Source organism: Trichosurus vulpecula, chromosome 3 (assembly GCF_011100635.1).
Source record: "Trichosurus vulpecula isolate mTriVul1 chromosome 3, mTriVul1.pri, whole genome shotgun sequence".
In the NCBI taxonomy this organism is placed as follows: domain Eukaryota; kingdom Metazoa; phylum Chordata; class Mammalia; order Diprotodontia; family Phalangeridae; genus Trichosurus; species Trichosurus vulpecula.
The window spans coordinates 431,939,942-431,967,832 of NC_050575.1; the positions used below are offsets into that span (position 1 = coordinate 431,939,942).

General features: G+C 45.3%; 1 protein-coding gene across 1 annotated transcript; it reads right to left on the minus strand.

Moving 5' to 3' along the window:
• Window positions 1-12,051: 12,051 nt before the first annotated feature.
• LOC118845034 (C-type lectin domain family 4 member K-like) lies at window positions 12,052-25,554 on the minus strand. Its single transcript, XM_036753059.1, has 6 exons — window positions 25,429-25,554; window positions 24,706-24,822; window positions 22,107-22,607; window positions 18,950-19,101; window positions 16,893-17,008; window positions 12,052-12,763 (listed from the first exon to the last, which is right to left on the minus strand). Exons 1-6 carry the CDS (start codon window positions 25,484-25,486, stop codon window positions 12,580-12,582), a joined length of 1,128 nt encoding a protein of 375 aa, XP_036608954.1. The 5' UTR covers window positions 25,487-25,554; the 3' UTR covers window positions 12,052-12,579.
• Between the last annotated feature and the right edge of the window lie 2,337 nt (window positions 25,555-27,891).

The window sequence follows — 27,891 nt, forward strand, 5'->3', positions numbered from 1 at the left end:
CAAATAGCACAAATCGGTAGATAAGGCTTCTGTCTGTCCATAGCAATCCACACATAGTTACCAGAGAGAGACACACCAACATCTGGGTTTTCAAAGCTGGGGGGCTCCTTAACGGCTGCCCAGAGTCTCATCTGGTGAAATCACAGGAACGCTCTCTTCCAATGAGTGAGCCCCCAACGCAAAATGCTAACCTCAGAATGTGTACACTTCTTCAGGGTCAAAGGGCATCACCATCATGTGAATCAAACTCATGTGACTTAGGCTTTCTTGAGACTTAAGCAGGTCACCAAAGACTCTTGATTCAATCAAAGACTCTTGATTGAAACAAAGGCAAGACTCAATCAAAGGCACTTGATTGCCTTAGTGCTGAGAAGCATTCCAAAAGAAAAAACAGTGAAAAGTCCCAATTTGCTTGCCATTACAGTGGCACATAGTAGGTGCTTAATAAATGCTTTCTTCCTCCACACTCTCTCTGCCCTTCCATTGGCAGCTGTAAATTGTGCATTTGTCTGGGTGAATGAACCTAAAATCATAGAATTCCAAGGTGGAAAGAGATCTTAGAGCTTTTAGTCCACTCCTTTCATTTAACTCCCTGGCCATGTTTTCCCTCTCTGGCCACCTTGCAGCCAAAATGTCACCAAAGATCATGGCCTGGAAGACTTGAACCTTTCAGTACTAAAACTCTCATCCTGCGTCCTCGCTGTTATAATTGGAGATTGCCTCATCTGGCCCACTAAATCTGGGTCAGCCTCAGCCATGCCTCACTTTGCTTTCCAGCCAACATCTTAGCTGAGGGCATACCCAACGCTCCCCTCCCCACACATTCCAGTTACAGAGCCTAATCAAGACCACCGTTGCTATTAGAAATGGCAAGTTGGTTGGCTCTCTTCTGGCTGCACTTGCCATCCTTGTAATTTCCAAAGTCAATATTTCTCCTGGGCACCACTCTTCTATATGAGTTGTCTCCTCCTATTGAGGTCAGGAGCTGAGTTTGCTTTGGGATTTGTGTCCCTAGCACTTAACTTCATTCTTGGCACATAGTAGGCCCTTAATAGATGCAGCTTCATTTATTCATTAGGAAAAGGTAAAATACTTTGCCAAGGTCACACAGATATTAAGTAGAAGAGATGGGATCTGAGCTCAGTTTCTCTAGTCTCCAAGTCTGGGCTCTCTCCACTACCCTGAGTTGCCAGCCAAGCATAGAATGTCAGAGCAATGACCTAGTCCACCCCTCCTGGTTATAAAAAAAAAAAAGCAGAAATGAAGGCTCAGGGACAGTGAATAACTTGCCTAGAGTTACACAGTTGTTTAGTGGCAAAACCAGGATTTGAACCCAGGCCCCCGGGGGTTACCAGGCATGGTGAGGTTTTCATTCCAGAACCCCTGCTGGATGAAGCGGGATCTATTCATAGCTGGCTGGGGGTGATGACACCTTTTATTTAGTTCATTGGAACGTGTTAATGAATAAATCTTTGAGAATGGGAATTCTGCATTACCCCTAAAGAGAGTCCTTAGTCTGTGAACCTATGTGTGCATGCATGCATAATATAAACATGTATGTAGATGTACATATATCCAAAACTACTTCACTCAAATTGGCTTCCTTTTAATCCGCCGTATTTATTGCATGCATTTTAAAACATCGTTCTGAGGAGGGGTCCGTGGGCTTCACCAGACTGGCGGCAACATCCAGAACAAAAAAAAAAAATTGTTAAGAGTCAAGACCCCCCTTCTCCCCACACATACACACATGTACACACTCATACATACACATACACAAATACACACACATACACACAGACACATAATGCACATACACATGCACACACACATACACACAAACATGTAATGCACATACACATGCACACACATACACACATATACACACAGACACATAATGCACATACACACGCACACACACATACACACACATGCACACAGACATGCAATGCACATGCACATGCACACAGATACATAAATCCACATATATATACACAACATACACACACAATGCGTATACACACGTACACACATATACATACATACACAAATATACATGCACATATATGCACATGTATGTATATACATACGCATATATGTACATGCGTACCTCCCACTTTATTGCTGACAGGAGGCTAAATGGTTGCTGAAGACCAAAGGCTCTCTGTTCCCTCCTGTCCAAAAGGAAAGGGTCACATTAAATGATCCCTTCCAACATTAAACCCTATGAACCCCAGGAGTGGGCCATTTGACAGGGCAGTGTTAACAGCTGTGCTTTTTGACCTGTGAATCTAGAGGACTTTGAACAAATTCTGGGAAAGGCACATTGTTTCCCAGAAAGAGCATCTAGGGAGAGAAGAGAGCAGCATGTGAAAGTGAGTCAGTCAGCAGCCTGAAGAGAGGGCCAAGGCCATGGGGAGTACACCTAAGAAGCAGGTGAGGCCTGAGAGCTGCGAGTGGGTTATTATAACCAGGTAACAGGCAGTGATGTCAGAGTTTTTTCTCCTCAGATATTCAAACACTTGAGCTGAGAGTGGGTACGACCCTGAAACTTCCAGAGTTATCCCTCCTGTCCAGGCTAGCACCCAGACAGCCATGACGAGGCCCCCAAGAGAACATGCCATGGTGAGCAGGAAGCCCAGCCCAACCAGCTACAGAGACAAGAAATAGTTGAGTTCAGGAAGCCTTGAGTAGGAAAGAAGTGGGAAGTCCTAGCTATGGGTGGTGATGACTTAGATACTGCTAAGTCCTAGGGGGTTGTCTGAGGCTCAGGAGGTTAAGTCACTTGCCCAGGGTCACACAGCTAGGGTCTGAGACAGGATTTGGACCCCAGACCCTCCCCACTCTATCCTCTATGCTGAAATATCTCCAGACAACCCCAAGCAAATAAAAGATGAAATACAACAGCTGTATGGTTCTGAGAGCCACAGGAAGGAGGGATATGGCCACTCAGCCCAAAAGAAGCAGGAGCCTTGGCTGGTTAGAAAAGCAACAAAGGCTTAACTGCTAATGAACAGCTTTGGAATGACAATGCAACTGTGCTTTTGATGGTGACGTTATGGAAAATTCCAGGCAATAAAAAATAAAAAAGCCAACAGAGTACCTTCACTAAAGGGTTTTAGACCTGACTCAATGGAAGTTTGCGTATTTCCCTAGGATGAACCCAGTTTGACTTCAGAACAGACAGAAAAACAATTGTGTAAGCAGCTTTCGAGCCAGAATGGCATTAAAAGCATTGCCCAGGTCACCTCCTACTCAACATTCAGATATGAATAGGAATGCCTTGAAACTAATGGGCGCCTTTTAGCAGATTTGACCTTTTCTTTGCTGATCAAAGGAACAGGCAACTTTTGCCCTCCTACATGGAAGAGAAGAGGAAGGGAATAAGCATTTATCAGGCATCTCCTATTTGCCAGGCACTGTGCTAAGGACTTTACAAATATTATAAATCATTTCTAGATTTAAAGTAAGTTCTTTCATCCGTACACCTTATGGTCAAGAGAAGAAATCGATGGAATTGTTCAGGGAACTATATTACCTGACAATAACCATGGCTGTTGTCGTAGATTACACATGGTCATACTGGAATGACCATGGATAGCCCCATGTAAAATATCATCCTTCTCAGTGAGGTGCCTTCCAAAAAACTGCCACATCCCTATTAACCTGGTGAAAAGGAAAAGAAAAAAATAGGCAAAGAGGAAAGGTAGGCAAAAGACATTGGCAGCTCATTGCACCTACAGAGAGGTAATCATGCCTTGGGTTGTCAAACCCCCATACGAAGGGCTGAGGGAGAAAAGAAGGGCAGAATGAGAACAGGAATCTGAGGATGGGATTCTGCAGCAGCATCCCTGTTTTAAAAAAGGCAGGAAATCCCTGACTCTGGAGACTCTAGAATAGATTAGCCAAGACTCTACAGAGCTGAAGACGATGCCAGCCCAAGACATGGATAAGGATCACCCAAAAGACAGAGAAAATGCCATTCTTCACCAAATATTTACCTGTGGGTCAGCCCCTCCAAGTTTAGCTGGGTTGGTCCTTGGATTATAGACACACAGTCCATCCCTGAGGCCATCTTCAGAGGTTGGTAGGACCTAGCAGAACTTAGGCACTAGGCTGGCAGAACCTTGAAAGGCCCAAAATCTTCCACACCTCTATTGGGGCCCAATGAAAGAAGGTAAAGAAAGGAGCCTGGTCACTGGCCCCCTCCCCACCAGAAAGAGACCTAGACCTACAGAGCCATCCTGCCCCACCCCCGGCCATGGAAGTGACTCTGGGCTCTCATCCAGTTCTGTGAGCCGCTTTATTTTAATTAATTTATTTATTTATAATTTATTTTTGGCCATACTAGTTTATAAACTGCTGAGCATGCAGGATGGGAAAGGGGTGAGTTGGCATCTTTATGAAAAAGCAGCATGGCATGGTAGGAGAACTGGCCTCCAAATTAGGAAGTTGTTGTCCACTTGTTTGTCACTCCTATCTGACTCTCCAGGACCCCATTTGGGGTTTTCTTAGCAGAGACACTGGAGTGGTTTGCCATTTCCTTCTCCAGCTCATTTGACAGATGAGGAAACTGAGGCTAAAAGATTAAGTGACTTGCCCAGGGTCACACAGCCAGTAAATGTCTAAGGCTGAATTTGAGCTCAGTTCTTCCTGACTCCAGACCCGGTGCTCTGTGCATATGGCACCACTAATGTGGAGGTCCTGGGTCCAAATTAGGAAGACCTGGGTTCAAGTCCTACTTTTTACTCAAGTTATCTGTGTCTCTTTGGACAAGTCCTCACCTTCCCGTGTTCCAGAAAACTCTCTGAGACCATAACCTCTAGAGGCTTATCCACCTTCATTCGGTTTCCTTGCTTGGTGCATCCTACACTGATGAGAGCCTAGATCCAGACCAAAAGAAAAACCACCCAGAGCACCTCCTTTAGAGTTGTCACGAGGCTCAAATGGGACCCAAATGAGACCCTTCTGGACGTCAGTTTCTTCTTCTTCAAAATGAGGACATTGAACCAGATGCACTTGAAGACCCCTCCCAGCCCTCCACTCATGATCCTAAATAACCACCAGGGTCCCTTCTTGAGTGGCTCGAAAATCCTTTTCTTTCCTTTTGAATTGTTTTCATTTTTAAAAAAGTTTTAGTGACATGTTTTTGTGTGTGTGTGTGTGTGTGTTACAAACATTTCTAGATTGTCCCCACCCAAGGAGAGCTCTTTCAAATTAAAACAATTATGCAAAATGACAACATCGTTACCTCAGATGGAGTGGAGGAGAGCTGACAGAGAGTCTCATGGGAAAAGGTGTGGCCCAGGCCTCCAAAAGAACTGGAGATGCAGTATGGGCATGTTTCAACAATCTGCTAGCAGCTACTGTGACTGTGTAAAACCAACAACAACCAGCTCACAGAACGCTGCAAGCCCAGGTTCTTTTGACCTGCTTTACTAAGGAAAGCAACATTAAGGGGTTAACAATATTACTTTAATCCAGCATACAAATATCATTCACTTAGTTCAGGGGAAAAAGCCAGCATCCTGAACTTCAAAGCAAATACAAACAGAACAAATAAACACAAATCAACAGACAGATTTCTGTCTGACAAAATCACAATATACAGTTACCAGAAAAGCACCAACATCAAAGCTGAGGAGGTCATAACAATGGCTGGCCCAGAGTCACAAGCCACTCCTGCTGTGACTCAGAGCTCCAAAGGAGAAAGCCAACCTCTGGGTTTATATATCTTGTCCGGGGTCAAACGTGAGTCACACACATGCAACTCAACCACGTGACCTAAAAGCATCACAAAAATTCGGCTTAAATCCACATGGTCTAAAAGTCTCTGATATCACAAATATGTCACTCAAACCCATGTAAACTAGGCTTTCCCTTGAGGCAAGGAGGTCATCAAAGACTCCTAATTTAATCAGGGAAACAAAGGCCAAACTCTTCAAGGGCACTTGGTTGAATAAGTGCTAAGAGCCCATCTTGATTCCCCATACAGGGGATGATGGGACAGTAACATGTCTCCCCCACCATCCCTAGTGTGCTCACTTCATAGACTTAAGATTTTGAAGCTGGAAGTGATATCAGAGGCCATCTAACCCAGCCCCTCACATCATTCCCATGCCAGCACCCTGGAGCAAGGTTTCATTTGCCCTTTGCTAGTTACATCTCTGAGCACATACATCCATAGAAATTCTCTTGGTAGAGAAGCCCCCAAAAGGCTCCCTTCTTCCCACATCTATGCAATGGTCATATCTTCTTTCTCCACACCCCCTCCCTTTTGTCCTACTGAATATCCAAAGCCTATCCAAAGAGCAGTTCTTAGGTAGTCAGCAGAAGTAGCTTGTTTATCTTTGTTCTTTCCTCCTGTCTCCCAAGACTCCTGTCAGCTCTCTTCCACTCCATCTGATATGACTGGCTGCAGGAAGCTTACCAACGTAGGGGTGCCCTCCCTTTGGCCAACAACCCACCCAGGCTCCTAGGAACTAGGTAAAGGTTGGGTAAATTGGAGACAATCCCAGAGGGAAGCCACCAACATTAAGGGATCCAGAAAGTGCATAACTGGAGTAGTAGGGACCTACATAAAAGGTAGCTGTCCAAGGTCATGATCTGATCCTACTCTGTAACTAGACTCGACTTTTTGCTGATTCTCCCACTTCTTGGTGTATCTGCTTCTCAATTCCAAGCATGGTGAAAGAAGCTGGTTACATGGATGGCCCTAGAGTGATTTCCAAGGATCAGCCTGCTAACACATCTGCCAGCCAGCCTCAGCTGGCTGCAAGCCTGCTCACACCAGTGTGAGTGACAGTGGTGAGCCCAGAATTCCACTTTGCCCTTTGATCATTGAAACCAAGAATGCTTATTAACTCTCCTCCTGTACAAATGGGCTTTGGGCATAACTGTTCCCATAATTAAAATGAGGAGAGAGAAAATGCAGGAGATGGGGATGGGGGAGAGGGGAGCCAGGAATGATTGCCTTAGCTTCTCCATGTTTACTGTTGCTGCCACTGTAATAAATATTACACATATATACATACATACATACACACACATACATACATATAAAAAACATATTGTGCAGTTAGGTGGTACACCGGTCTTGGAATCAGGAAGACTCATCTTCATGAGTTCAAATCCAGCCTCAGCCTGGGCAAGTCACTTAACCTTGTTTGCCTCAGTTCCCCATCTATAAAATGATCTGGGGAAGGAAATGACAAACCACTCCACCATCTGCCAGGAAAACCCTAAATGGGGTCACAAAGAGTTGGACATGACTGAAAATGACTAAACATTCCATTCATTCGCATTTCATATAATACACTTGCGTATGTATTGTGCATGTATATATATTTATATATACATGTATATGTTAGTTATGTGTGTATACACACATACGCTAAATGTATGTAAGTTCTTTGGAGTGCACTGAGAAAGAAAATAAGATTGAGGAATCACAAGCCAAAACAATGATGGATGATTTTGAGGAGCTTATATATACCCCAAGATTTGAAACATGGAACCTGGGGCACTAGGGAAAAATTGGGGAATACACAAGCTTGATTGGTAGGCTGGGACCTTAGGGTGCTTTGGGTATGTTCAGTGGGAAGTAAGTTCTCTAGTGGAAGTAAACCATGGAAATCCCATGGGAGATAGTGTTGTTATATGTTCATCCTGTGTCATATGAGGGCATTAACCAAGGGGCAAAAGGAACATTTAAGAATGTATGTAGAATTTTGCCTCTAATGGTTCCCTCCTCAAATGCCTCCTTGGGGGGTGGAGGCAATCTGGTTGGTTTTTAAGGCTATGCTTGCAGAACCTGAGCTGGAGTGTGGGGGTACCAATTAAGATATCTATTTTAATACAGGTTCATGGTGATTGGTCTCAACAAATTAACCCTTTTGATCTTCCTTCCTTTGTGGTTCACTCTTTTATAGCAAACATTGACTCAGAATGTAGCATAAATCAATTTGTATTTATCTGGAGAAAAAACACCATATATAAGTACGGATAACAAATAAACAAGTTCCACATAGAGCGGCAAACTCTCAAGGTCATCAGTGCCAGCTGGCTGACCAATAATGAGGAGAGACAAAGAAAGAGACAGAGAGAGAAAGAGACAGAGACAGAGAGAGAGAGACAGAGAGAGAGAGACAGAGAGAGAGTTGAAGAGGGAATAACTTCACTATATCCCACAGAAAACCAGGAACAACCGGGTCAACAGCAAATTCTGTGCAGTCAGGCTACGTCTTAACTGGGTCAATGAGCCAGATCAGGTTCCAACCGCTCATGATTCTGTTCAGCCACATCCTTCCTTGCCATCAGTTCACTACTGCTCTGTAGCTACCCCGCCCTCGTGCGTTCTCTGGGAACAGCAAAAGTTCCCAACTTCCCCTGTTATCAGAGGTTTCTGCCTCTCCCATGATCCTTCAGGCTCTCCTTCTGGCTTGGAAAAAATGGTCTCTACAAGGATCAGCCAAGTGAAGGTTGGAGTACATAATGACTTCCGGGTGATGGATTTTCGAAACCAACTACTGAAGAGTAGAGGGGCTAAATCCAATTCAACAGTTATAAAGTGGCAACTATATTCTGGGCACTATGCTAGGTTAGGGATACAGAGGCAGAATAACTCAATAGTCCTTAAGGAACTTATATGCTACTGGCGAAGAGGATGAGAATGCAACAAGGAAATGGCTAACGCTACGCCGGATAATCACGCCAGTCGCCTTGTCACTCCCCTCCTCCCAGCTACTTTCCAATTCTGGAGCCATAATCCTGTCACTATCACCGTCGCTACTGGGAAGGGTGTGTTGATCTACCGTCCTATGGCTCCGCTCCCCATTCCAGTAACTTGCCAAGCCAGAACACCCTTCCCTGACCTCCACTCCCTATCTGTATTCTGCCTCAAGTAGGAGGGAGGCACCTAAAGGACAAGGAGTTATCTCACTTTCGTAGCACTTTACACGGTGCTTAATAAATCATTTTCATTCATTCCTTCATGCATTTATTCATCCGCAGTTTGAAGGGAGAAAGAACACCGGCACAGGGGGATCAGGAAAACTGCAAACTTTACAGGGAAAAGATTACTCAAATCACAATTCATGTCCATAATCATTCATTAAGGACCTACTACGTGCTAGGTGTTAGGGAAACAGTGACAGAAACTAAAAGAATTCTTGCCTTCAAGGAATTTACATTCTCCTGGGGGACCTTACGTTTCCCCATACCAATTGAGTCCTGGATCTTTTGAAGTCTACCAGACCCACCTATTAGAGGTTCCTTTCCATCTCTCTAATTCTAAGGAAGATCAACAGAAAATTAGTGTGCATCTCTCCTTTGTACTAAGTTATAATTTTGTGCCCAGCCCAGTGCCTGGCACATAGTAGGCACTTAATAATTGTTGAAGTGAACCCCCTACAAAACGGTGAGTTCCATGAAAGCGGGGATTGTTTCTTATTTAATCTTTGAATCTTCCCTATCACCATGTTCTTCTTAATCAATGCTTCTTGAACTGAGGTGAAATGAATTTAAAGAATCAAGAGGCTGAAAGGAACCTCGGGAAAAAAATAAAGTCATGGAATCAGAATCAAAGAGTTAGAAAGGACCTAGTCCAACTTGTACCTGAGTAAGAATTCCCTGAAGTCAGGTTCCAAAAATCAGCCACAGAAATATTGTATGGGGAAGGCATGGTTTGAAAACAATTGATATAAAAGATGATCTGTGGGTCTTAGTGGACTGCCACAAGAGCCAATGAATCTATAGTGTGATATAATAAGCAAATAAATTTGTAAAGGCCATTGGGTTGGAGATCTTCATGAGGGAATCCTAATAAAGCGGCCCTCATCTCCAATATTCTAACTTCCTTATGGGCCTCACTGAACAGCAGACATGTCCTGATTTAACCACACAATCTGGCTTTAACCACACCACTGCCCTCAGACTCAACCGTAGGCCTCACTGAACGGCAGGTCCACTGCCCCTACCTAGCCATTGCCCCCAGCCTCAATCTATCCATTAGTCCCCTCAACTCAATATCCTAACTTCCTCGTATACGCCTCACTGCCTTACTAGAACAGCAGGGGCATCTGTGAGCTCACGCCCCGCTAGAAGAGCACACATGTCCACGTGAGGGGATCTCAGCCACTGCCCCCGACCCACTCCTCATTTCTCACAGAAACAACAGGAGCGTCTATGCACTCAACCACAACCACATCCATCTAATCTCAGACTGGATCACAACAGCCAGCCAATCAGAAACCACCGGGATGCCCGAGCAGGATGTGGACCCCAAAACAACAGAAGGGGCTTCCCCTGAGTGGGCACCTGCGCAGTAATAGCAAAAGCTGTCCTTCGGGCGAACTTACGACGTAGAGAAGCTTATTGTAATATCATTATCTTACATACATGCCCCCTGAGTGAGTTTTTCTATATGCATTGTGGGTAATCACATGTACGTTCCACCAAGGCTGGGACCCCTTCCCTATTACCTAATCCCTTGACAAACCCCTCCTGCTTTTTAATATTCATAATTTCTGCCGTGTAATCAACACATCACATTATAAAATTGCCTGTCTTGTCTTATTGAAGTCGCTGTGGAGCCCAGCCTGCTTCTGAGAGGCGTCACTCCCAATAAACGCCTTTCCTTGAACTCGCGACGGTCCGAGTCTGAATTCTTTCGAGATGACCCACACGATACGCCATTAAACTGCTGCATTAGGAGGAATAAAAAGATGTACGCAGCATTTCAAGAGGAGGTATGATGCAGAAGATAGAACGATCGCTGGATCTGGAGTTAGAAAGCCCCGCTTCGAAGGCTACCTCCGATGTTTTACCAGCCACATAACCCTGGAAAAATCGCTGAACCCCTCCGAGTTTCAATTCCCTCTCAGATAAGCTGAGCGCCCTCGACTACGTCCCAGCGCCCTTCGCTCCGAGGGTGTTTTCTCGGAGCCTTTTCAAGAAGAACGTTAGATGGAATTAACCCGTTCAACTCCGAGAATTCTTTGATATTCCCCCTAATTCGAGTCTTTCCTTGAACTAAAAATCGCATTGAATTTCCCATGTATCTTGTTCTGGAAAGTCAGCACCCTGGATGTTAGACTTGTCCGTCTACTCACTGAGAAAGTACATTCCCAGAGTTAGTTATAAGATTCCAGAGCTGGACGGGACCTCAGAGGACATCTACAACAACGCGCACTAGGGCCAGCGTCTCTACTGCAAAAACCATCCCCGACAAGCGGCCACCCAGGCTTGGCTTAAAGTCCTCCAGTGAGAGGCTGATCGCTCCCTCCCCAGGCAGCCCAGTCCACCCTTGGTTAGCTCGCATTGTCAGGAAAAGCTCTTCCTCCTGAAGCCTAAGTCTGCCGTGGAGCTTCCCGGAAAAGCCCTCCTCTCCCACCGGGATACTAACCTCAGACCCTCCCCCAACTTGGCTGGTTGTGCATTGGTGCCTATAATGCATTTGGCAGGTAAGGTGGTGCGATCTGCTTACCAGGGCTGGCTGCCTCCAAAGCTTACTAGCTGTATGACCCTGGGCGAGTCACTTAACCTCTATTTGCCTCAGTTTCCTCACCTGTAAAAGGGAGACAACCATAGCACCTTCCTCCCATCATTGCTGTGAGGATAAAATGAGACAATAATTATAAATCACTTAGCGCGGTGCCTGGCCCATACGGCAAGCGCTGCGGATCTGTTTTGACTACTACTACTACTATCACTACTACTACTACTACTACTACTATCACTACCACTACTATCACTACTACTACTACTACTACTACTATCACTACCACTACTATCACTACTACTACTACTACTACTACTACTACTACTACTACTATCACTACTACTACTACTACTATCACTACTACTACTATCACTACTACTACTACCACTACTATCACTACCACTACTATCACTACTACTACTACTACTATCACTACTACTACTATCACTACTACTACTACTACTATCACTACCACTACTATCACTACCACTACTATCACTACTACTACTATCACTACTACTATTACTAGTCTTACTGCTACTACTCCTACTACTGCTGCTGCCGCTGCTACTACTACCACTGTCTCTCTGTTAGACTGTAGGATTCACGACGATAAGTCCTGCTTCAAACGTACACGTTCCCCTGAACATTCTCTAAATTTATTCTTTGTCTTGCTTCCTCCCAGAGTTTCAGAGTAACCTGGAAATAAAGATAATTCTCCAATTTCTGCCTTTCCACATAAATTTCCCCTCCCACCCAAGCTTCTGAAAGACTGAGCAGAAATCAGAGATCATCTCATTCTCCTCGAGGCCAAGTTCCATTTCAGGGTGTTTTCAGACGTTCTAAAGCCCCGCCTCTTTAATAGTTGTGCCCCAGAGGGGGAGATATAGACTACCAAAGAAATGTGAAGAAACCAGGTGTTACGTGTCCTTGGGAAGCGACAATATCAAAGCCCCACACCGAGTCAGAAGGGACCATGAACATGGTCTTCCGGCCGCAGTGTCTTGGTTTCTTCCAAGGTGGGGAGAGAAGGTGTGGCCCACTTTGTTCTCCCCTTCTGAGGATGGGCCGCTGACATGCTAGTCAAGTTCTGTCCTCCAACTCACATCCGGATCTTCTTCAAACCTCTCCAGAGCTTTTTTACAGAGACCCTGGAGATGAGCTTGACAATCCCTATCCTTCCATGACTTCAGGGCCTTGACCCGCATCTCCACACACTTGCCTCTCACATTCCAGGGTTGTGGTTGACCTCCCATCCAGAACCTGGAGAAGAAAATAAACTTTTTAAATGGACAAAGTCATTCTGATGACCTGAGCTGTAAAGAGTGCTCTGATCCCTCAACATGGCCCAGAGGTGACTCTGTGTTCTTCAAAGTTATACCTGCAGAGGTGACCTCTGGCAGGTTTGACAAAGCCTAGACCAGGGGTCTGAGGAACCTTCAGCCTTGAGGCCATGCATGGCCCTCTAGGTCCTCAAGTGCATCCATGAATATCAAAGGACCATACTTGAGGACCTAGAGGGCCACATGTGACCTCAAGGCCCCAGGTTCCCCACCCCTGGCCTAGACCATGTCTGCAGTGCAAGGATCCATCGCCATGGTACGCTGGGAAGTTTGCTAGACTGGGAGTCAGAGGAGTCGCCTACTGGCTGTGCCCAAGTTATTCAGCCTCTCTCTGAGCCTCCATTACTTTACTTTAAGTGAGGAGTTGGAACTAGGCCGCCCCCAAGTCCCCTTAAAGCTCTAAACCTGAGGTCACTGGGAAGCTACTTGGACATGAATTTTTTGGTTGTGGTCACCCGAGGAATGAAGAAAAATCTGAAAACGATCTCAGATTCGATGGAGACCCTTCCATGCTTCCACCCCTGATAGATGGGGAGAGAGGCAGACGGTGCTGACAACCTCCCACCGTTTAGACCATCCACAAACACTAATTTAACTATTGGGACTCTAAACGGGAGGTTCTGGTCACAAGAGGTTGGTGGATGAATTGGCCGTGTGGATACTGATGTTCTTACTATGAATAAAGTCAGAAGGCCTAAGGCAATTGCTGGTAAATAGAATAGAGACAAGAAGACCAATCCAAAACAACTTTCATTAAGCTCCTGTGTGGCCACTAGGTGGCGCCATAGTGCATAGAGTGCTGGGCCTGAAGTCAGGAAAACTCAACTTCATGAGTTCAAATCCGGCCTCAGACACTTCCTAACTGTGTGACCCTGGGCAAGTCACTCAACGCTGTTTGCCTCAGTTTCCTCATCTGAGCAAGAGAAGGAAATGGCAAATTAGTCTAGTATCTGTACCAAGAAAACCCAGAGAGGGTCACAACGAGTTAGAAATGACTGAAAACGACTGAACAACACGTACGAGGCAGAGTAAAAGAAAGGCATGGTGAATGTAGAGTTGGCCTCAGATCAGGAAACTTGTCCCGTCTCTGACACACACTGCCTGCGGGAAGAAGGAAGGGAAACATCGATAGAACATCTACTATGTGCCAGGCATTGAGCTAAGCACTTTATAATTATCATTTCATTTGATCTTCAAAACCACCCTGGGAGGTCGGTGCTATTTTTATCCCATTTACAGTTGAGGAAACAGGTTGACAAAGGTTAAGTGACTTGCCCAGGGTCAAACAGCTGGTGAGTATCTGAAGCCGGATTTGAACTCAGGTCTTCCTGACTCCAGCGCTCTATCCACTGCACCTCCAGCTGTCTCTAGAGTACTGAAAGGTTAGAGGCACACCTTGAACCCAGATCCTCCTGGCTTCAAGGCTGATTCTCTAGCCCCTAAGCCGCAACTATCTATTAAAAATATAAAATAATGTAGCATATTCATTTATCTGCAGACATGTTGCTTCCCCTAGTAGAATGTAGATTTCTTGGGGGCACTATTCTTTCACTTTGTCTTTGTTTGCCTAGTTCCTGGCACACAGTAGGAGCTTAATAAATGTTGTTGGATTGAACGGAATTAAGTTGATGCTTCAGGGAGCCTCGATGTCTCATTTCCTTTGTCCTCCTCCAGCCCCAATCTTCTGCTCTTCACTCTCCATCCGGCAGAGGGGCTGATGTTCAGAGGACAGGTCTTAGCCATCGTGATACAGCAAAGAGGGCTTGTAGACCAGATGGCTGACTGGGGGACAGCCGGGTAGACAAGGCCCGGTGGTCAGGGACTTACGGCCATTAGATGCCCAAGTATTAAAGAAATAAAGGAGTCTGGCCAAGGAAGCAATGGAGGACCCAGGAGGGAAGGCAGGCAATGGGGAAGCTCGTTACCATGGCAACGTCCCTTTCTGTTCCAGAACGAACAGGGGCTCCTCTGCTGGTGCAGATAATCAGATCTTGTAAATGCTTTCAATTGAGGCATAAAGGAAGCATGTCTGGTCACAGCGTGCACCAGCGCTGAATGGTTAGGGTAGGCGGTGAAGCTGGTGCATTGTGTCACCAATTCAATCATTTAAAGGTTATTGAGTTGGGAAATTAAAAAAAACCTAGGAACCAGCCCCAAATAAAAATACCACTTAGAGACAGAATGGAATTGTCTGATCATAAAACTGAATAAGAGAAAAATGAATGAAAAACTTCATGAAATAGAGCTGGGCAACATCAACTATGTTTGAAATGACAGGGGTGGGGGCAGAGGAGGTCATGGAAGAGGCCCAGAACAACAGTGGGGGACTTGGCCTCCCATCTTCCCTCTGCCTGCCTTCCCCATTGTGTTCTTCCCCCATAACTTGCCCACGGCCTTCAGACTATCTCAGCCTCATCTTTCGTCTGCTCAGCCCAGCTAGGTGCCTAGGCAGCTAATGGTACAGTGGACAGAGCCCTGGGCCTGGAGTCAGGATGACCTGAGTTCAAATCCAGCCTCAGACACTTACTAGCTGTGAGACCCTGGGCAAGTCACTTTAGTGCTGCCTGCCTCAGCTTCCTCAAATGTAAAGTGGGGATACTTTCCAGGGTCATTGTGAGGATGAAACAAGATGATATTTGAAACTGCTTAGCTCAGTACAAAAAAGTACTCGATAAATACTTATTCTCTTTCCCACAGACTTTCAGAGCCAGGGGTTCCACAGGAGCTTTCAATCTGACTTGTGCCTGCAAAAAATCCCTCTCTATACTACACCCAACAGCTTCTCATTCAGCTCTTGCCCAAAGCCCTATAATACAGAGGGATCCACCCTCTCCCAAGGCAGTCCATTACACTCATTCTAACGATTAAGGAATTGTTTCTGACATCAACCTGAAATTCGCCTTCTCCTTGTTCTACCCTCTGAGGCCAGACAGAACTAACTGAATCCACAAGAGACTTTCAGACCCTTGAAGTCAGCTATCCTTATGCTCAGACCCACATGTGGCTTCTTCCCATGGAGCAAAATATGACAGGGGATATCAATCAAGGAGAGACGGGAAACTCTCAAAAGTCAAGCGAAGCCACCAAGTGGAATAGCTCTCATGAGAGGGGAAGATGAATGTGGTCTGAAGGAACAAATGTGGATGCTCAGGGAATTCCCCAAGCAACTTAGATTTTTTAAAATGCAGGCGATAGGAACAAGGGCAGGTAAGAGTCACTACAAAGGCCAGGCATGGTCTATGAAGGAGACTGTCAGGGGGTGCTAAATCTTGGAGTGAAGGGAAGCTTGGACAATCAAAAGGGGTCTTTAGCTATATTGGGAAGGAGAGGGGAACTGTGTGGGGTAGACAAACCAGTGACAGTTGAGGCAAGAAGACAGATCTGCTCAATTTAGATTTTCCTTCTGTTTTTCTCAGCTAAGGAGAGGGATCTGAAAAGATGGAATGAAGTTGGCTGATTGGAGTTTGACCCCCAAGATAAGTAAGTACCTGCCTGCCCCTGATGGGTTCAGGTCCCCCATTATCAGGTGTTGGTGGATAGAACTGTAATTTAGGATTAATAAAATTGCTCTCTGCCCTCAAGGGGGCTGTATTCACCACAGAAAAATAGGCAAATGTTCTTACTTTTTAAAGCATTGTACTTACTTCATTTGGCAACCTCCTAAAGAATAGATGGGGAGAAAGTGGAGTCAGGAAGACCTATGAGGACCAGGTGAGAGGTGAGGAGAGCCCATACAAGGGCAGTGGCTCCGTGAATAGAGAGAAGAGAAGGCAACAGGAGCATGGGATTTGTGGCAATGCCAGAGATCTGTGGGAGGCAAGCAAAGCCACAACCTCGAGGGAGAGGGTCATGTTCATATCTGATGGCTGAGGAAGAGGTAAGAGAGCGCGTGAATGCTCCAGGAGGCTGCAGAGACAATGAGTCTGAGAGGAGAATGTGTCAGGTAAGCCTCATCTTTCTTCAGGCTTTACCCCAAGGAAAGCTTTCGAGATCTCTCCGAGCTTGTGTAGGCAAGGATGTGTCCAGAAGAATGGCAGCTATGGACTCACCTTCTGCTGTCAGTCTTGTAGGGAGTCCCATCAACCCAATGCCAGCTGCCTTGAGTACCCAGGCTGGTCAGGCCAATCCAATATGGCATGCCCTTGGCTCTCCTGATAAGGAACTCCTAGAACACAATGACCACAAAGGAGGTGAAGGCAGACATCACTGATGGGGGTTGATGCTGGGGACAGGGCAGAGGCATATGGAGTCACCTACGGGGTGGGCAATGGTCTCCAAGGTGGCATGCATGTACCCCAGTGAGTGCACAAAAATGGGATACAAACATCAAAAGGTTAGAACTGAGTAAAATAGTACAGCCAGCTGTTTGGGGTACTTGGGCTCTTCCACTCTCCTTGAGTGAGTGAATGAGCAAATGAATGAATGAATGAGTGAGTGAATGAATGAATGAATGAATGAAAATAATGGAATCCATTCATTCATTCATGCTTCTTAAACACTCTGCTGCTCTAGTTCCACTGCCAGCATCCACTGAGAACTGTGCTTTATTCATAAACAAAATTTGCTTAAAATACTTATTTCTCCTTGCTTACATTCCTTTAAAACTTCTCTTTCTGTGCATGCTTCATCATATATGTAATATATAAGTAATAATAATATAATGAGAAAAGGAAAAGCATTCATGAAGTGCCTACTATGTGCTAGGCACTATACTAAGAGCTTAACAAATATTTCATTTGATCCTCACAACAACCTTAGGAGGTGGGTGTTATTGTGATCCCCACTTTACAGATGAAGAAAGTAAGGCAGGTAGGGGTTAAGTGACTTGCCCAGGGTCACACAGCTAGGAAGTATCAGATACTGCACTTGAACTCAGATCTACCCGACTCCAGACCTGGTGTTCTATCCATTGCACCACTTAATTACTTCAGCCTACTCACTGTGTACTTACTGGTAAGAATCTGGAATTGATATGTAAATAAATATGTGTTCACTGAGGATACACAATCAATAGTGTCTTACTGATAAGAGTACACAACCAAAAAAGCTTTGGAGACCACTTCTCTAGGGAAGCAGAACAGGTGTGGGATATGGACTATATTAAACAACCATAGACTTCCTTCAGGATGAGGGGCTTCCTGGTGGTCTCTCTGGCCGCATCACGTCTTTATCATAGAGGAAGCCCCTTCAAAATAACGTTGAGCCCTTCCCTCAGTAAATGTCAGAGACGCAACATCTCAGGGTTTGGTGACCATCCAGTCCAACCCAAGAATCCTCTCTGACTTTACTGATGAGTGGTCATCCAACCTCAATATCAAGGTCTCCAGTGAGGAAAACCACACCAACAACACCACAACTAGCATGTATATAGTATGTTAACATTTGCAAAGGACTTGACATGTCTTGTCTCATTTGGCATTAAGCAGGGACAGCCCTCTTCACTCTGGGGCAGCTCCAATTGTTGGGAGGTTATCCTGGACATCTAGCATAGATTGGCCTGTCTACACCTTCCACCCACTGGCTCTAGTTCTGCCTTCTGGGGCCAAGAAGAACAAGGCTGATGCCTCTTCCACAAGGAGCCTTTCAAATATCTGAAGAGAGTGATCATACCTATCGATCAGTCAATGAACAAGCCCCTACTATGTGCCAGGCATGTGCTAGGCACTGGAGATGCAAAGGGCAATAACTCTTTGAGGAGTTTATACCCTGTTGGGGGAAGCAACAAGTATTCCTATAAGTATAAAAGAAATCAATCCAAGATTATTTTGAGGGGGACGTGAGCAGATAGAGAACATGAATGGTTTCGAGTACAAGGAGGTTCTTGAGCTGAGTTTTGAAGGAAATCAAGGGTTTTTGGAAGCAGAGATGAGAGAATGCATTCTAGGCATGAGAGTCAGACTGGGCAATCCCCCACCAACTCCTCTCTTCTCCAGACTAAGCATGACCAGTTCCTCCAACAAATTCTCATATGGCTCAAGGATCTTCACTGTTTGAGTTGCCCTCCCCTAGCATTAGGCAAGCCCTGCCCCAATAGGGAAGTATGATTCCTCCTCCCCAACCCCCATTCTCCCAAGCTTTGCTGTGAATTGGGGTTAGAAGCACCAACCTGTTCTTCCTCTGAGGCCACGGATGTCAGATGAGACCCCCATGATACACAGAACTTTTCAGCCTCATTCCAGGATGTACTCTTTTGGGAAAAATAATAGAGGTTTCCATTGTAGAACTTCCAGCCCTTGGAGAGGAGGGTTAGTATGGTTCCTGTGGAGAAGAAAGAGCAGAGAAATCAAAGACCTAGAAGAACATGACCACCAGTGGTGGAGAAGGGTGCTAGCCTTGCCTTCGCTGGCCCTACACATCCCCAGGAATATGGATGTTGCACTATCCATTGGATGAGATTTGGTTACAGTAGGAGACAAGCGAGATCTCTGGCAGGGAAGTGATAGGGAAAAGTAGCTTAACGTAATGCCTGGCACATAATAAGCATTTAATAAATGTTGCTAAAAGGGGTAGGCTCAGCTAGATCCACAAACTCTTGGGCTCAGTGGTTCCTGCAGAAAAAAACTATGTATTTCTCTAGAAAGGAGGTCAAGTTTTTAGCAGTAACAAACCAGTAAGGGTGCCACGTTCCAGACCTTTCCCCTAATGATGAGGCAGGGTAGTGTGATGGTGAGAGCAACAGACTTAACATTGGGAGGAACCTGGATTCAAATTAGAGCCTAACAGTAGCTCTAAATTTTTCTGTTCCTCCGCCCCAATTGAATTATAAGCTCTGTAATGTTAATGTTTTTCCTTTGTTGATTATCTCCCATTTAGCCATAAGTATCATAGTTGTTTGCATATTGTCTCCTCCCCTGGATTTTGAACTGCCTTTCTTTATACCTTCAGCTCTTAGCACAGTGCTTGGCACATAGTAGGGCTGAACGAGTCTAATCCCTCTTCCCTATGACAGCCTTCCATATACCTTATGATCTCTATCATGTCAATCAACCAAATATTTATTAAGCACCTAGGATGTGTGTCACAAGTGAAATCAAGGTAAACTGAGAGACAAGGTTCTGAGCATGATTAATTTATTAGGCTAGCAATAACCAATAAATTGGATCAATGACCTACCTTTCTCAGTGACCAAAGACCCTGAGTGAAGGCCAACAGGGTCTTTTATAACAATTAACAAGACAACAAAGCACAATCTCAAGCACTGTGTGTCTTTCTCTGATTAACCTGACATTACATCAGGACAATCTCAATCCATGGGCATTTAAATGAGGAGGTAGCTTAAGTATCATCTCAACTACTCCCCATTTCATCCTTGCTGAGAGGTGGAAATAATCCTCAGGTGACAGGATTGGTCTGCTGACATGAGTATAGTCTGCAAAGGCTTTGATCGAATCAATTTGAATTTGAGTTAAGTCTGTGGTGGATGGCACAGTGGATAGAGTGCTGGATTTGGAATTAGGGAGACTCATCTTCCTGAGTTCAAATGCAGCCTCAGACACTTGCTGGGTGGGTAAGCCCTGGGCAAGTCACTTCATCCTGTTTGTTTCAGTTTTCTCATCTGCAAAATGAGCTGGAGAAGGAAATGATGAACCACTCCAGTATCTTTGCCAAGAAAACCCCAAATGGGGTTAAGAAGAGTCAGACAAGACTACAACACTGAACAAAAGACAAAAGTTTGGCCTTTGCGCAGGTTTCTCTGTAGTGTGAGCTTACAAAAGTAAAGAGTTTGGGCTTACACAGAGTGGGAGAATATTAAACCCATGCCAGCTTGATTAAGTCTAAAAAAAGGAATTAAAGTCAATTTTCAATTTTACACATGCCAATCACCATGCCAGGCATGGAGGATACATGGACGATGAATTTGGTTTTGGACAGACAGAGTTTAACATGTCTATGGCTCAAGAATCCAGTTTCAGTTGTTCAATAGGCAGTTTAAAAATGTGAGAATGGAGGTCAGGATAGAGACTTGGACAGGATCAACAGATCTGATCATCTCCTGAATAGAGATGTTAATGGAATCCATGGGAGTGGATGAGTCGATCAAGGGAGATACCAGCGATTACCAGAGGGAGGAGAGAACAGAGCCCAAGACAGAGCCTTGGGGGACACATCTACAGTTAGTGGGCATGATCTGGATGAAGATAGAGCAGAGGAGACTGGGAAGGCACAATCAGACAGGTAGGAGGAGAATCTCAAAAAAGCAGTGTCACAGAAACCTAGAGAGAAGAGAGTATCCAAGAGAAGAGGGTGATCAGCAGTGTCAAAGAGAAGTCAGGAAGGAGGAGGATTGTTTTTAAAAGGCCATTAGATTTGGCAATTAAGACATCATTGGTCACTTTGGAGTGAGTAGTTTCTGTTGAATGATCTATAAAGGACCTGAGTTTAAATATTGACTGCTGATTGCATGATCTTGGAAAAGTCACTGCACTCTATTAGCCTTGATTCACTCCTAGGTGGTGGTGGTGGTGATGATGATGGTGGTGGTGGTGGTGATGATTATGATGATGGTGGTGGTGGTGCTGGTAATGATGGTGGTAGAGGTGGTGATGACGATGGTGGTGGTGGTGGTGGTGGTGATGGTGGTGGTGGTGGTGCTGGTGATGCTGGTGGTGGTGATGGTGGTGGTGGTGATGGTGGTGGTGGTGGTGGTGGTGGTGGTGGTGATGGTGGTGGTGGTGGTGGTGATGACGATGGTGGTGGTGGTAGTGGTGATGGTGGTGGTGGTGGTGCTGGTGATGATGATGATGATGGTGGTGGTGATGATGGTGGTGGTAATTGTGATGATGATGGTGGTGGTGGTGGTGGTGGTGGCGATGGTGGTCGTGGTGGTGGTGATAGTTTCTATTGCACTCTAAAGTTTACGAAGCATTTGGCATGTTATCTCATCTGAACTTCACAATAATCCTTCAGGGAGATCTTATTATTATTCCCATCATATAAATGAGGAAGCTAAGCCTGAGCTAGTTAAGTGACTAGCCCAGAATCACCCAGCTTGAAAGTATCTGAGGCAAGATTCGAACTCAGGAGTCTCCCTGACAGCAAACCCAGCACTCTGCCCATGACTAGGTGGCTTCCATGGTCCTTTACAGCTTGAAATCTATGATTCTCATATTAGTCATGCCTATTAAGGTTTACGAAAGTAAGATGACTTTTTAAAAGCCCTTTGTGAGCCTTTAACCATTATGAAATATCAGCTGTTGTTATGAGCTGAAATGCTGAAAATGTAGAAAAAACCTCCCCAATCCCCCAGGACCCCACGAACATACTATACTCATCTCTCACGGCCATGTAGGAGGCATTAACAGTCTCTAGAAGGTCTTTTAACATTTTCACATCTGCTAGAATGTCAGCACTTGCTAAGACCTTCTCCACATGGATGCCGGGTGTCTCAGGGATTCCTCCCAATTCCAGGGCTTCCTTGATGGGACCTCCAGGTGGTTCGGTGACCCTCCCGAGCTTTAGGTCCTCCTCCACGTGGCCTTCTGGTGTCCCAGGGGTCACTCCAGAGGCCCTGGTCTGTACCTGATGGGTGCTGACAGGGAGGACAGTAATGGTCTCCAAATAACCTCTTAGCCCTTCTGTGACAGCACTAGATGCTGTGACATCTTCCAAGCCACTCCTAGTCTTCTTGGTCTCTAACACCTGAACCCTAGGGTTTTCCAAATGACTTCTTAACATCTGCATCTCTGAAGTCAAGGTGGTAATATTATCCAGGTAGGCCTTCCGCTGGGCCTTCTCACTTCCTGTGCATGCCTCTACCTGGAAATCTAATAGATTGAAAAGTTAAGGCTGGGTCGTGTCAGATTTCAAGGAGACACAAATATAATTAGAGAGACCATTGGGAATCTTGGGGTATTTGGCTCACTCAGGAGCCCTTTGGTTACTTTAGTTGGGAGGGGCCATGCCTCATCCTCCCTGATAAAAGAAGGAAAGCTTTAAGCCAAGAGACCTTGGTTGGGTCCCTTGCCCTGTCTCTACTCTCTTCAGTCCCCAGTTCTGATTTTCTGTTTTCTGTCCTGTAGCCCTGGCTCATAAAAACCTCCAAGATCAGATCTGTACCAATGAGGTATAATGATGCCAAAGCTAAGTCTGCCGAGTCAATAGCCACTTTCCAGGCCAGGTTGCCTAAGAGGAAACAAAAAAACACTGAAATCCTGAAAATTGGGCATGGGAGTGATTGGGCCGCATCACTGCATGTCCTTCCTGAACAAGTCTGCCAAGGTCTAGACTTTAGCAGGTGAAAAGAGTCTGACCCCAAAGGAGGAGAGACGGTTATTGAAACCAGATTTTCTACTTATGGCCTGCTTGACCTGGATATGTTGGCTTCCTTTTTTCTCTTCATTCTCTTCACAAAAGGAAATTGCCTAGCCCAACCTAATAGAAAGACAGCATAGCAGAGTGGATAGAGAGTCAGCCTTGAAGGCAGGATGTCTTGGGCAAGGGTTCCACATCTGACACATACAGGCTGTGTGACCCTGGGCAGCTCACTTAGCTTCTCAGCTTGCCAGACTACCCTCAAAAACTGTTACAGGCTGCACTAGTGGAAGAAGTTTCCACACTGGGAGTTCTCACCCTGATGAAAGCACAGCTCCAGTTCCTGCCTCCTCTCCCCACCCCCACCAAAAACAACGATTCTTTCTGAAAACAGTATAAAAGTAATGGGAGTAGAGTACAGAGGATAAAACCCACTGGAATGGGTTGCCTGGCAACCAAATCTTCAAAACTATGAAATATTCTGTTTAGAACCATAAATTTAGAGTAGAAACTACATCAAAGGTCATCCCTATGACTTCCAAGCCTACACTTGCCTCCCTGGCTGTCATTCCCCTATACACATGATCACTACCTATTAGAATTTAAGCTTCTTGAGAACAGGGGCTGTCTTTGCTTATATATTTGTATCCCCAAAGGTATTAGCACAGTGCTTTATACAAGGTAAGGACTTGATAAATGTCTTTTGTTGATATTGAGTCATTTCAGTCATGTCTAACTTGTGACCCCATATGGGGTTCTCTTGGCAAAGATACTGGAGTGGTTGGCCATTTCCTTTTCCAGCTCATTTTGCAAATGAAGAAACTGAGGTAAACAGGGTGAAGTGACTTGCCCAGGGTCACACAGCTGGTAAGTGTCTAAGGCTGGATTTGAACCCAGGAAGATGAGTCTTCCTGACTCCAAACCCAGTACTCTATACATTATGATGCCACCTAGCTGCCCTATAAATGCCTCATCATTCTTTTATCTAACTCAAACCTCTCATTTTATGAATAAGGAAAATAAGACCCAGAGAGGATACATGCCTTTGCCCAAAATCCTACAGGTAGTAATTAGTAAAGCCAAGTCTTCTGACTCCAAACCCAGCACTCTTTGATCAATCAGCATTTATTAAGTGCCAGTTAGTACCAGGCACTGTTCTAGACACATAGAAGAAGCAAGATAGAGTTGGAGTGAGAACACTATATTTTGAGACAGGAAGACCTGAGTTCAAATCCAGCCTCAGACACTTAGTATGTCTGTTAATGGTGTCACCCTGGAAAAGTCATGTAAACTCTCTCAGCTGTCAATGGAGCATAATTATAGCACCCTCCACACTGTTCTGATAATGTATGCAAAGCACTTTGCTAACCTTAAATGGCCAGGCAGCCAGGTGGGCTTCCTTGTTTGCACTAATTGGGGCCCGCCTGTATCATTATTATCCGTTTTTCTCATCTAGAATGGTTTCTATAGAGTCTTTTCTGGAGACAGGGAGATGGGCCAAGAGAATTATTCCAGATGTCTTAGAACTCAACGAAGCAATAATGACCCCAGTGCATGGCAAGGGTGAGAACGCAGCACAGATGTGAAGCCAAAGACCACCCAGGAACTTACAAAGAATGATGATAGCAGCGAGGGAGGCCAACAAGGCCAGAGTCAGGAGAACCAGGGCCACCTGGGCCATCCGTGCAGTCCTGTGGGTTGGATGTGGCTCTACCCTGAGAAACTGTCCTGGGAGGGAGAGAGTTCACCATCAAATCCAGTCAACAAGCATCTATGAAGCACCTACTATGTGCCAGGCACTGTGGCAAGTGCTGGAAAGGCAAACAAAGAAACCAAAAAAAAATGGTGTCTGCCCTCAAGGAGCTCATGTTCTAACGAGAGAGATGAAATACAAACCACTACGTACAAATGAGAAAGGTACAGGGCAGATGGGAGATTTTCTGAAAGAGCCAGTGGTATTTACAACTTCCTTGTGCTGAGCTCGCCCCATGTACCTGCAAGAGCTGACCTGACCCCTAGGTCCCATCCAAACAGTCCAGAGAGGATCAGTTCATCCCTCTCTGTGCATAGACACCCACTACTTCGAGCAGCCCCATCTTGGATAGGAGCTAAGATGAACCAAATATTTCCTGCAGGAAAAGCAGATGCTCAGATTCCCAAAGGGGTCATCCTCAAAGGCTGATCCCCTCCCCAAATCCTTCCCACAAATGCTCCCAGAGACCCCAGCTTAGAGCATAGAATGGCTCCCTGAGTCCACAAGTTCCTCGGAAGAGTTGGAAGATAAGGGAAAGAAAAAAAGACCCACGGGAAAAGTAGGATCTGGGAGAAACTCACCAAGTGGCCAAGGTGACGGCTTCCCTAGGCTGACGTTCTCATAGTCATCAATGTTCATCTTGCGCGCTCTCTCCTGAGGTACTGGGTTCTGAGGCAGGTGGCACGTCTATAAACCCTGCTCATTGCCCTTTCTTCTCATTGGCGCCCAGCCAGAACAGCAGTAAGTGAATCTTAGACCTAGAGGGGCCAGCTACAAAGCATGGTCACTGGAGCATAGATGTCTCTGGTGGGGTCCCCAGGGACAGAGCTGTTCAGGTTCAGGGGAGGCCTTATAGAACTATGGCTCTGGGACATTTATGATGCTTCAGCTTCTGAGACCAGAGGAGGCAATTTGTTCAAAATAGCCAAGGACCTCAGTGAGCCCACACCCATCCTGTGGAAGAGTCCATGTGAGGCCTTGAGCACTCAGGAAACAAGAAGTAAAGCATGTCTCAGCCCATGTTCGACAATGGCTAGAACTAGGGTGAAACAGCAGAGGCTGTGTCCCACGAAACCAAATTGTAGAGAGCTTTGGCATCCCTCATAAAAAGCAATACAAACACAGCTGGACTTGGGACCTAGTTATCAGAATAAGTGATTAAGGTGGGAAGCTACAAGATGTTTGCAGCAGTGGCCAAACCCCAGGTGAACTTTGTTTTCCTCATCTGTAAAATAAAGCTATTAGACAAGGTGGCCTCTGTGGTCCCTTTACATGTCAGATCTATGGTCCTAGGATGCGCATCTCAGAGGGGGCTTTACAGAAATAATACTCTACCCTTTTGTCTAACTCAGAGAAATGACCTCATGATGGGGATTTTAGGCCAGGGTAAAAATTTTATGACATTGTAATGAATGTCCATGCTGAAGTCCTCTTCAGATGTCTCAATGGAAGCCCTGGATTCTTGTAGTCCCACCCAGGGACACAGGCTCTATGCCCCTCCCAAGATGGGAAAGGCTTCCATGAAATCTGGGTCCAGCAACAGGCTGTTTGTCCTCTCTCCCCATGGACCAGAGGCTTAGGCCAGGTTGGCCACAGAAACTTTCAAAGGCCAACTACCAACATTTGGGGGCTGTGGTCTACATAGGTCCACCCAAGTCAACTGTCACAGATCCACAGAATATTCAAACATAAACAAAAGCAAATGCTTTCCTAACCATATCTACACCACAGCAGTTATATTGGACATTTCTTGTTCAGATCAGAAAAATTATTCCCCAACCCCGTGACTGAGGGAAAAAATCAATTCTACAATGGGCAGAGGTCAAGACTTTAAACATTTAAAAGCTGTGTCATCAGAGACAAAACACTTTGACTCTCAGAGCCTTGGCTTCACTGTCAATAAAATGGACATCACAATGTTTCCATTGAGCCACATCACACAGCTGTTGTGAGGAATACACTTTGAAAACCTTAAAGTCCTATAGAAATCTGATTGTTTTTTATTGTTTTTAGTGTCCTATGCTCCATCCCTAAACTCTACCCCCTCCACTACTATGCCAAGATTCCTGGTTCATGTGGATTGACTCCAAGGTCAGGAGCTGGCCCAAAAGCATTATTCTCTTTGGCCTGTTGCCCCCAAATGGAGTTTACTCTGGTAAAATATTTCATTCTAGGTTATTACAGATGTAAATGAAAGGGGTCCCCAGATGCCACAGAAGCACTAAGGTTAAAAAGTATATGGGACAGCCTTGATTTTACCCCACAGAAAATTCATAAAATGCAAAAAAACTCAAAGTAGCCCATAAACAGAGTCAGAAACCACAAAGTATTCAGAAGACTCTAATGAAGGGATTTCCTTGATTGACCAATCTTATATTACTATTATATGATTACCGCCTGAAGTGGTAACCCAAAGTCTGATGCCATGACTGGGACTCTCCCCTTCATCCTTCCTCTCACCAGAATCTCTATGTTCTCTTCTCTTGATCACTTTCTCATCCATCCATCACCCTTTCCTTTCTTCACATTTCCCTTTTCTTTTGGAGAAAGCATGAGGGGCATGTATCCAAAGACACACAAGATGTAGGTTTGTGCCTTGGCTTTGACATTTCCTAGTGGTTCAGATCTGGGACAAGCCAATTCTCAGCCTCAGATTCTCCTGCTTTAAAATGAGGAGGTCAGATTATACCAAAGGTTCTTAATCTGGAGTACATGAATATTTTTAATTGATAACTGTATTTCAATATAATGGTTTCCTCGGTAATCATACATCTGTCATTTCATGCATTTGATAACATTCTCCTGAGGAGGTGTCCATGGCCTTCACCAGACTGCTGCCCAAGGGGTCAGAGACACAAGGGAGCTTAGCAGTCCCTGGCATCGATGCTGTCAAAGTTCCCTCCAGCTCTACGTCCAGGGGTTCTGTGTAAGAACACATTGCTGGCCTCTGGGAGACTGGTTGTGGGGCGGAGTGGGCTAGTTGCCAGATGCCGTGAGAATTACTTGTTTTTCTTTTGTCTTCCTCCTTCACCTTGGTTGCTCGT